The sequence below is a fragment of the Scardinius erythrophthalmus genome, assembly GCF_964197995.2.
Source record: "Scardinius erythrophthalmus genome assembly, chromosome: 14".
NCBI lineage: Eukaryota > Metazoa > Chordata > Actinopteri > Cypriniformes > Leuciscidae > Scardinius > Scardinius erythrophthalmus.
The window spans coordinates 33,562,390-33,573,647 of record NC_138234.1 but is presented as its reverse complement, the minus strand read 5'-3'; the positions used below and the strand labels follow the sequence as shown (position 1 = coordinate 33,573,647).

Here is an 11,258-nt window from a genome sequence, read left to right as displayed (position 1 = left end):
TAGGATTTGAGCGTGCCGTACGCCAACGTCCATATTGATAAATCTCAAAGTCACCGTGGTTTTGGGTGTACGCCAGGTGTACGCTGGAAATTTGGTGTACGCACCTTTGATAAATGAGGGCCACTGTGTTTATTTTTGCTTTTGTCTTTGCATGCAGTGTTGGGGAAGCCATTTTGAAATTTAAATCAAGCTAATCATCATTTAAAATAGATCGTTTAAACTGAGTGAACAAGAAATCACAACCCTTTTAACTTTCATGGCGTCACATACAATATAAACACGTAAACACAAAACTGACGAAACTTAGAGTGGGATTTGATTTTATACATCAGGAACTAAATTATTCATGAAAAAAAGGTTAGAGACTGGGAGTTTAAGCATAATCCGTCGTCAGAGGAATTACAGAGATTTTTACATTTCTGCACTTCTTTACATTTGAATGAAATGTTGCAAAACTGTATTTTATTTATTCTTATTTCATTATATTAAGAAAGTGAATATGAGAATTTTTGACATTGGCTTTAGGTTATAATAAAACTACCTCTTTGGTTGCAAAATAACTAGCTACACTATCAGAATAGTATTATTTATCTGACAAAAAACAATGGCATTCTTAAAAAATTGATAGCATTAAACCATAAACTGATCAAATACAGCAATTAAAGTAGAGACAACATCCTAATTCAAATAAGATAATTAAATACACATAAAATCAGAAGAAATGAAATATTTCTATTGCTATAATTCAACAAAATAAGACATTAAATGTCAAGCATAGTGATAACACAAGTTAGTAATTATTTACTAATTAAATTAAATTAAATTAATTATCTGAATGAACCTTCCAAACGGTACTAGAAAGAAGACATTTTAATGCGTTTAATAACTGTTGTCTCGCTCAAGCATAAAACAAGAATTTGAAAACCTCATCAATTATGATGCCTATATCGATAACTATAATGATAACTATATTGGCGTCCACACCAACGGACGATTAAGCTTGGTTTATTATAAGCGCACGCTACCGTTATCTTCATAAGTTTCATGCTAAACCTCTTTAAAGTACAGTTGGATTCTGATTGGCTGTCAATGTTTTTACCGTTCACCAGCTGGAAAAATCGTTCTGAAAGCAATTCCAACAACATTGTACTTTTGTATCAGTTTAGACATCGCTATTCTCATAGAATTTGAATGATTATTAAAACTTTATAGTTATTGTTATTGCCATAGCTGTCGTACTTGATGTGAACAGACTTTACGCTAATAAATGTTGTTTTATTAGTAGTTGCGACTTTTAGTTAGTTTTGAACAAAGCCTTTGTTCTCGAGAACCTAGTTAATGCAACTGTTTGTACGCACCATTTTTCAGTTTCTGATTGAGGCCGGTGTCGGACAGCGAGCGCATGTGTCCCCTCGAGCTCCGCCCTGTGGCTCGCGGAGCCTCTGAGAAAGAGCTGCGGCGTGGAGGGGGCGGAGCCACAGGAGTGTGGGCGTCGGCCTGAGTGCCCATGTGTTCGCTGCTCTGCGTGGAGCTCGACGAGTCACTGCGTTTGTGCTTCCCCAGATTACCAATAGCCAAATATTCAGGCCCGTCGTCCAAATCCGCTTCCACACAATCCCGGAGGATCTCGGGCGGAGCGGGCGAGGCGGGTTCGGTGAGGGAGATCTGGGGGGTTCCTGCGTCCTGATGTCCTGTCCCGCACACCCATGGGGCACCCGGAGCACTGATGGACGGAGCAACATCTTCAACACAAACAAAGAGATTCACTGTGATTTTGAGGAATGGTCAAATTCGTTCACCGCAAGCATTGCTAACAGCCCACCTTCCATTCCCAGTTTTCCTCGCCAAACAACGGACTGTTTTCTGTCCGGGACATTTTTGAGTGTAAACAAGGCAAGCATTTAGTGTGGTAATGGAGGCACAGAGCGGCCTGTTGTTCTAGCTGTGAATCTGCTGACCTGAGCTGGTCTTGGAGAGGGGGGTGCTGGGAATCTCTGCGAGGCAGCTCTGGGACGAGGCGAGTCTTCGGGGTTGGGAGACGTCCGCTGGCCTCCAGCTTCCTACGGCCCCGGGCAGCAAACACAGACTCTGGCTCTTCAGCAAACACAACGGAGGAGACTCTTTCAAATGTGAGAGCTTGAAAAACACAAGAGACAGAAGACATTGACATACACTGAACAAAATTATAAACGCAACACTTTTGTTTTTGCCCCTATTTTTCATGAGCTGAACTCAAAGATCTAAGACTTTTTCTATGTACACAAAAAGCCTATTTCTCTCAAATATTGTTCACAAATCTGTCTAAATCTGTGTTAGTGAGCACTTCTTCTGTGCCGAGATAATCCATCCACCTCACAGGTGTAGCATATCAAGATGCTGATTAGACAGCATGATTATTGCACAGGTGTGCCTTAGGCTGGCCACAATAAAAAGCCACTCAGGCATACAGTATAAAATTGTTGATGGTTTAACTAACTTGAACTAACTGGCTCAGCATAATTCTCTTCAAACTGATGCGCCCACATTACAGTGGTTTAGCTGAAAGAGAAAAATGACTGTAGATTTCATTTCATTTATTTTATTTATAAAGTACAATTAAAACAACGTAATGTTGACCAATGTGCTGTACAGTCACACAATAAAATTACATAAATAAAATGTACTTTCAGACACAACAATGACTAACAAACATCTGTTAAGAGCCTCTTGCCAATTAACCTACTGAACCAAACGCTAGGCCTAATTCTAGCAAATGTAATTTCAGGTTTCGTTTAAAATAACCTAAAGAGGGAGGGAGTCCAAGATGTACAAGATGAAGAAAGATTGCGCTCATGCTAACATAGCGTCCCTTCTGGCGACACTGAGAATGCAACAGAGTTTTGTTGAACTAGGCACTGCGGTCTGACAAATTGAACAAACTGAAGCAAACTTCAAATCATGCATAATCGGTTGCAGCCAGAATGTGAACATTTCACAGCGCAAAAACACGATTTGTTTAAAGAAATTCTTAGTATAGTGTTGTGAATATGTTTTAAAGACGTGATGAAACGGAAGTAGTGACAGATCTTTTCTTCAGTTTTGTGACGCACATCCCAAGTGAAATGGATTATTAAAACAGGAAAATGTAGGGCGGGTGTTTGACTATCCACTGTTGTTGATATGTAGGCTATCAAAACTGAAGGCAGATGAACATGAGCTTAAAGGGGCGTGGCTTATCAGACTAAGGGGCCTTTTACGCAGCACCATTTTCAACTAAAAATGGAAAACTTTTTATGCGTTTTGGCCATTCATTTACACACCAGCGACGATTGATGGCCTGAAAATGCAAACCTTCGAAAACAGGTTTCAAAGTGCAATTTTAACGTTTCTTTACAAAGTGACATTGCCAACTACTGGCCACATACTGTAAAAGGACCAGTTTTTACATTTTGATTAAACCTTGAAAGGTTTTCTTTTTTTTAACAAAAATTAAACATACATTGTTGAAACACTCACAATAAAATCTATAACATATAGATATATAACTATCTTTATATGTCGCATTAGACCAAATAATATGTTCAAAATATGACCTGAATAATTGTTCTCAATAAACATGAAATCCAATAAACACACGTTGGTATACCAAAAGATTTCTGTCTGAAGAATTTTCTTTTTCTCCAAATGACTTAATTTCTTATTGGACACATTGATCTTACATCAACTTTCTCTGAACGGCAGTGAGATTATGGACCCTTTCCTATAAAACAAACACAAACACTGACTGTTGCTAATCCTACAAATGCACAAATATTATGGTATAATATGAAAACCTTTCTCAGCTTATTACAAAAGCTTTATATGGACTTTGGCCTCTATGAATCCAAACAAATTCATTCCAACTAGTGGATGAAATCCAAAACCATTGTTTGTTTGCTCAAGCAAAGTTATATATTACACTGCAGAGTCTCAAGTTTGTCAGTGCGAAAAAGGTGTCCTGAACTCTCAATCGTTGCTGTATTACAGCCAACATACGTTTAACATCTAATTAAACATTTAATCACACTGTTTTTCTTCAAGTCTAAAGTCAATTGTTTACAAGTTGAGTCAGTATTGATTTGTGACTTAAGGGCAATTTGATTTATATTCTCAGACACGAGTTTCCATCCCAGGTAGGAAAATGTGTTTAATAAAGAGAAGAACAAATATTTATCTTCTTTGTTACGCTTAATTACATCATCTAGATTCAGTGGTTCCCAAACTGGAGTATGCGTACAAGATGCTGAATTTTGCCGTTCATTTAATTCAACCCTGTCTTAAAATAACATGAGCATTTATTTCTAACAGGCATATTACTACATATATACTTACTATAGTAATAACAGTAAATTATGCATAATTACAACTAACCCTAAACCAAACCCTAACTGTAACACTATAGTAAGTACATGTAGTTAATATCACTCAGTCATTACTTATTCAAATAATTATAAAATAAAGTGTAACTAAAATGCATCTGAAAATCAATTTAAAGGGGCAAATATTGTCCCTTATTTTCCCCTGGTGTATCATTGTATCATTGCATCCATTAAAACTCATCTTCGATCACTAAATATTACATATTTAAAAGTTTGTCTTTGAAAACAAAAATCTTCATGCCTTAAAATAGCTTGAATGTAACTCTACACCCTTGCCTCATTTAGTATGCGAGGTTCTATGAATATGTAAATGAGCCCCGCCTCCACTCACTCACAGATCCACTCATTGACGATCACTAGTTTGTGACGTCAGAAACACCAGCGATTTCAAAGCGTGTTTTTGAGACTGTCTTTGGTTCACTGCAGTTTTAAAGGGAAAATACTCAGCAATGGTGTCGACTTATGAATTTGCACATGGTTTGTCTTAAAGCATATTAAAAACACCACATAGACATATAAACAACATTAAAAGCTTGATTTTCACCAGGTGTGACTGCAGTCTAAGTGGAAGAGACGGGGGACGCAGAAGGATGTGAAATGCCACTGTAACGAGTTTGGAAACCATTGCTCTAAATGCACATGCCTTTGAACAGAAGAATATAAAAAGTAAATGTAAAATGTCTGACCCTGACGGTGTCTATGAGAGCCAGCAGCCGAGGGTTATTCTGCTCCACCGCCTCCAGGCACTGGAACATGGCAGACACGTGCGGTTCACTCAACAGGAAGGCCACATCTACAGAAGATGACAATCATCAGTGCTATCATCAGAACCAAACCACACAAGTGATAATGATGTTTGGCAGATGCTGAGATACCATTGTAGAATTTCTGTGTGTTTGCCTTGTGTTGCAGCAGTGGTTTGAGCTGGGCTGATAAGATGTGACCTTGGAGACTGTGCAAAAGCCAACGCTCAGCTTTAAAACCCTCGCCGACGCTCTGAACGCCACTGCTCAGCACCGGCTCCAACTGACTGAACTGCACAGGAAGAGAGTCAGGCGTCACTGAAGATGTCAAAAATACCATTAAGAGCCTTATCAAGTGGGAAATATCCTTTGGATTGACGAATACCTGTTCTACGTGCCGGGCGAGATGAGGGCAAAGATACCGCACACACCACACGAAACGCCAGTAGTCTTTCTGTTTATAGTAAAGCTGCAAAACAAAATAATCAAGTTAGATCTTGCACCACAGTGTAATTATTCATACGTTAACAAAATTTATTTGGGAATTTCTGTTAATTTAAGTCAAAGCTGTTATAAAGATGAAAAACTGACATTAAAATAAAAAAACAATATAGGGAGGAAAAGACTATTGCAACATCCATTTCATGTTAACTTCCAAAAAAAAAAATTAAAAATCATGGATGAATCATTCACAATAAGTTCAATAACATGCATTCAGAAAAAAGGATACAGTGAATTCCAATTTCATGCCAACTTTAAGTAAATAAAAACTATTAGAGATGGAGGTTTCATGTTGTTAATCTATAAACTAATCTAATCTTCTTCCAGGTTGGAAAGGTCACAGAGGCCATTTCTAATCTAATGACAAAAAAGTAAGAAACATTCTTCCTCGTTTGATCCGCCACAGAGATATTCAGTGTCTAACAGTTCCAGGTAAATGAGGCTGTGGTTTTAGGACACAGTCCTGGGGTTTCCGCAGGACTTTCATGAAACACAGAGACATTTCTATCTTGTTTTTACAACACCTGTTCTTGTTTGAGGCCATGGCCCAGGATGTTGTTCATGTCCTTATGCAGGCGCTGAAGACCCCCATAGCGGGACCACACATTAGGGTTGTTGGTCGACAGCAGCCCTTCAACAGTCGTCTTTAGATTCGACAGAAGTTTCCAGTGTTCCCATCTGAAATGACACATATGTAAATTGCTACTACATAGGCTTATTTATAAACACATAGCATGCCTCACACTGCAATACTATTGTCACAAGAGTGTTGTGAAAAAGAAGTGCCCTTAATGTATTGAACTGTATTGAACAGATACGAATGCCTAAAAGGCATTTTTGTTCACTTTTAAAAGTACTACATAATTGATACTATAGTAAATTTATTAGTGATTTTGTGCTGATTTTATTAAAGTATTGTAAAAAACTGCTTAACAGAGTGGACAAGCTGATAACAGGGTGGACAGAATGATAACAGGGTGGGGACAAATTATAACAGGGTGGAGACAAATTATAACAGGGTGCAGAAAACATATAATAGGGTGGAAAAATGATAATAGGGTGGAAAAAAATTATAACAGAGATTCACAATGCATCGATTTATTGTCCCAGCCCTATAACAGAGTGGACAAAATTATAGAAGGGTGGACAAAATGATAACAGGGTGAAAAAAATTATAATAGGGTGGTAAAAATGATAACACAGGTTCACGATGCATCAATTTATTGTCCCAGCCATATAACAGAGTGGACAAAATGATAAAAAGGTGGAGAAATGATAACAGGGTGGAAAAAATGATAACAGAGATTCACAATGCATCGATTTAATGTCCCAGCCCTATAACAGAGTGGACAAAATGATAAAAGGGTGGGGAAATGATAAAAGGGTGGAAAAAATGATAACAGAGATTCACAATGCATCGATTTAATGTCCCAGCCCTATAACAGAGTGGACAAAATGATAAAAGGGTGGGGAAATGATAACAGGGTGGAAAAAATGATAACAGAGATTCACAATGCATCGATTTAATGTCCCAGCTCTATAACAGAGTGGACAAAATGATAAAAGGGTGGGGAAATGATAACAGGGTGGAAAAAATGATAACAGAGATTCACAATGCATCGATTTAATGTCCCAGCTCTATAACAGTGAACAAAATTATAAAAGGGTGGACAAAATGATAACAGGGTGAAAAAATGTATAATAGGGTGGAAAAAATTATAACAGGGTGGTAAAAATGATAACACAGGTTCACGATGCATCGATTTAATGTCCCAGCCCTATAACAGAGTGGACAAAATGATAATAGGGTGGGTAAAATAAGAACAGGGTGGAGACAAATTATAACAGGGTGGACAAAATGATAACAGGGTGCAGAAAACATATAATAGGGTGGAAAAATGATAACAGGGGGAAAAAAATTATAACAGAGATTCACGATGCATCGATTTATTGCCCCAGCCCTATAACAGAGTGGACAAAATTATAAAAGGGTGGACAAAATGATAACAGGGTGAAAAAAATTATAATAGGGTGGAAAAAATTATAACAGGGTGGTAAAAATGATAACACAGGTTCACGATGCATCAATTTATTGTCCCAGCTCTATAACAGAGTGGACAAAATGATAAAAGGGTGGGGAAATGATAACAGGGTGGAAAAAATGATAACAGAGATTCACAATGCATCGATTTAATGTCCCAGCCCTATAACAGAGTGAACAAAATTATAAAAGGGTGGACAAAATGATAACAGGGTGAAAAAATGTATAATAGGGTGGAAAAAATTATAACAGGGTGGTAAAAATGATAACACAGGTTCACGATGCATCGATTTAATGTCCCAGCCCTATGACAGAGTGGACAAAAAGATAAAAGGGTGGGTAAAATGATAACAGGGTGGAAAAAATTATAATAGGGTGGAAAAAAATTATAACAGAGATTCACGATGCATCGATTGATTGTCCCAGCTCTATAACAGAGTGGACAAAATGATAAAAGGGAGGGGGAAATGATAACAGGGTGGACAAGTGGTATAAAGATTGGAAGAATTTGATGATTTCCTATCGCTCAAGTACAACCAGTTACAATTTTCCTTTATTTTGAACTGGATTTAGATTAAAAACTATGGAAAAAAGAAATGCATTGCATTAACCGTGTTTGCATTTTAATACATTGTATTTTTAGGACCTGCATTTTTATGGGCTGAAATTCAACATGGTTGTATATTTAAGCTGTGAATATTTCAATTCCTAACATTTCATACACATTTTCATTATTAAAAAATAAGGGACTGTCTCTAAAGTTACAAACTGATGTGAAATGTTGAATTTTCGGTCGAATTTGAACCAATGAATTTGTGGAAGCAAAATAAAATGGACTGAAAATTGCCTAGTTGAAAATTAGAAGGAGTATTTGGAAGTGAAATCTGAATATGGATTATTGAATTTTTAATAATGAAAATGTGTGTGAAATGTTTGGAATTGAAATATTCACAGCTTAAATATACAACCATGTTCATGCAAGCACGGTTAATGCAAAGCATGTTTTTCAAGTTGTACAATTCAACAAAAGCTTTTTTGTTTCAAAAACATTTGCCATTATTTTACTTCCATGGGAAACAATATGTAAAACATTGCCAACGAAATTTAAATGCACTTCTTCAACTTTAAACATAAATTACACAATCACTATGTTCACTCTGTCTCTCTCTCTGTTGGCTCTTCTTCTGACATAAAATCAGCCAATGAGCAAAAACAAGCTAACACAGAAGGTGTTAGCTTGTTTATGATTAAATAATAATTATGATTAAATAATATTATAGTAAAAATATTATTTTTCTACTAACTTTTTTCATATTTCCCTTAACAGGATGGACGTACTAAGGTTGACCACATACAATTTAAAAGATAAAATTGGCAAAATCTAAAATATTTTTACTATAACACATTTTAATTTTATTGCAATAAACCTGCAATTAAGTGTCAAAAAACATTGCATTCAGTTCGCACTTAAGTATGTATATTTTTTTTTAAATACATTATTTCCATAATAAGTACTCTTGAAGTGTAATTGTTTTTTAAAATGTTTCATCAGGTTATTATGAGTCAAAATAACAAGAGTTTCTGTTATGTCATATCATATGAGTGTGAGTTTTTGGAGGCTCGTCGTGCAAATAACTTTGGAAAAATAACAGCATAAAATTTAATTTCGCGGTTACGTCTGCGATTTAACAGCTAATTGTGAGCGAGTCACAAGACTGTTGTTGTCATATGTTGTTTTTAAGTCGGTCTGCTGAAAACTGCTAGAACATACGATGCTGAATCGCACTATGAAGAGGGTCTGCCTCATTAATATTAATTAGGTCACGCTCCAACACTTGCGGGAGCGTCTCCCATTGGTTGATTCTGCAGAACTGACTGCCGCCACTTACTAATATCCACAGTTCAGCCAATCAGATGATAGCATTGATGAATAGCGTCTCGTGACGTGATTAATATTCAAAAGGGACGTCTATACCATAGTAGGATTTACAACTTCACTAGCCGGCTAGCTCATATGAAAGCTGCAATCGATAGCTTTCTCAGCAAACAAGATTGTTATTTCTCATATATCAGTTAAATGTTCTTAAATATATATATAAACAGGAGTAAGAGGGGCTAAAACTGCTTAGTTAAGCACAATAATCTCCAAAACTAAAGCTGTGGGTCTAGCTGTCAAACTCTGGACTACTGTACATTTCAAGCGTTTTTGTTTACCTGCGCTCTCCATCTTCCGCCTCCACGGATATGTCCATCTCCACCCCAGGGAAAGGCTCGATGTGGAGTTTAGGTCAGATTTAAGCGCTGAAAGTGTCCGGACAGGTAGTAGGTGTTTCCACTGGGCGTCCTGCACCATAACAAGATAGGCGGATGTGACGACAGAGATGAGCATTCTTGAAATAGCGGAAGCAGATCATCTTTTCAAAATAAAAGTGAAATGGAGGATGCACTATTTTGGTACATTTGAATGTCAATGTCAGGGTTCCTCATTTATGAACCCTTCGTGGTTCAGCTTCCTGCACAACTAGTTTGATAAGCTTTTGAATATAACCTTATATATATATGACAAATTATGGCTATTTGAGAAATGGCCCATATATTATTTATAACCTCGGTAAATGTAAACACCAGAAAAAAAATATTTACTAACAATTGAAAATAACTAAACAACTAAAATTCTGAATATGACTTGAAATAAATATACAGAACTAGTGAAATTTCCATCTAAACTAATACAATATTATTCTATGTGGAAGCCATATTTTATCTCCAGCAAAGAGAAACCAAGAAAAATCAAAACTTTAAAAAAGAACTTGAAACAGTTTTTCAACTTGTTACTCTGTTGTTACTCTGATGATGTTGTTATTGGTTTTTTATTGTGGCTTGTTATCTGTCTAATCCTGCTATCTGACCCTATCTTGACTAGGTCTCACTTGTAAAAGAGGTTTTAACCTCAATGTGACTTTCCTACTTAAATAAAGGTTTAATAAAAAATAAAAATAAAAATAATAATAATAATAATTAATTTTTCAAATTGGTTGTTCAAACAAATATTTGATATTGTCTCATGTGGACCACACGGTGGCGCTGTTCAACAATATTTTCTAAATGGTCTTAGGCGTGTTTATGTCAGTAACTTCAGCACGGACACTGAACTACAACAGGATATATTCCACGAGTCATGTCAAGCTGACACATGAAAATCAAGACATTTTAAGGCTCTTTGCACTGACAGTTAGAGCCAAGGGCAGGATATTTCCATTTCGCTTCTGGAGGTACAATTTATGTTAGGATTGTGCAAGCTGCAACCAGTCACTACATCAGACTATAATATAATATAATATAATATAATATAATATAATATAATATAATATAATATAATATAATGTAATATAATATAATATAATATAATATAATATAATATAATATAATATAATATAATATAATATAATACAGTAGTCAACATTTGAAGTGGATCAAAACCTTTCATCAAAGTTATTCATGAATTTTGAACAATACCCGTTCTTGACTTATGACAATTTTGATGAACTTTTTTGTTGCAGTTACGACCTGAAGCAG

General features: G+C 36.2%; 1 protein-coding gene across 3 annotated transcripts in view; it reads right to left on the bottom strand.

Annotated features, from left to right (window-relative positions):
• Positions 1 to 10,053, bottom strand: part of rubcn (rubicon autophagy regulator) — a 26,414-nt gene extending 16,361 nt beyond the window's left edge. Inside the window, exons 1-7 of one of the 3 annotated variants that reach the window (XM_081385123.1) lie at positions 9,897 to 10,053; positions 6,166 to 6,319; positions 5,526 to 5,609; positions 5,273 to 5,432; positions 5,084 to 5,190; positions 1,959 to 2,136; positions 1,359 to 1,742 (exon numbers count right to left, since the gene is read on the bottom strand). In XM_081385123.1, coding sequence (XP_081241249.1) covers positions 1,359 to 1,742; positions 1,959 to 2,136; positions 5,084 to 5,190; positions 5,273 to 5,432; positions 5,526 to 5,609; positions 6,166 to 6,319; positions 9,897 to 9,934 — 1,105 coding nt within the window. In that variant the 5' untranslated portion in view covers positions 9,935 to 10,053. The remainder of the gene's footprint in view (positions 1 to 1,358; positions 1,743 to 1,958; positions 2,137 to 5,083; positions 5,191 to 5,272; positions 5,433 to 5,525; positions 5,610 to 6,165; positions 6,320 to 9,896) is intronic. The other 2 variants (XM_081385124.1, XM_081385122.1) reach the window with 2 other exon arrangements.
• Positions 10,054 to 11,258: the final 1,205 nt, after the last annotated feature.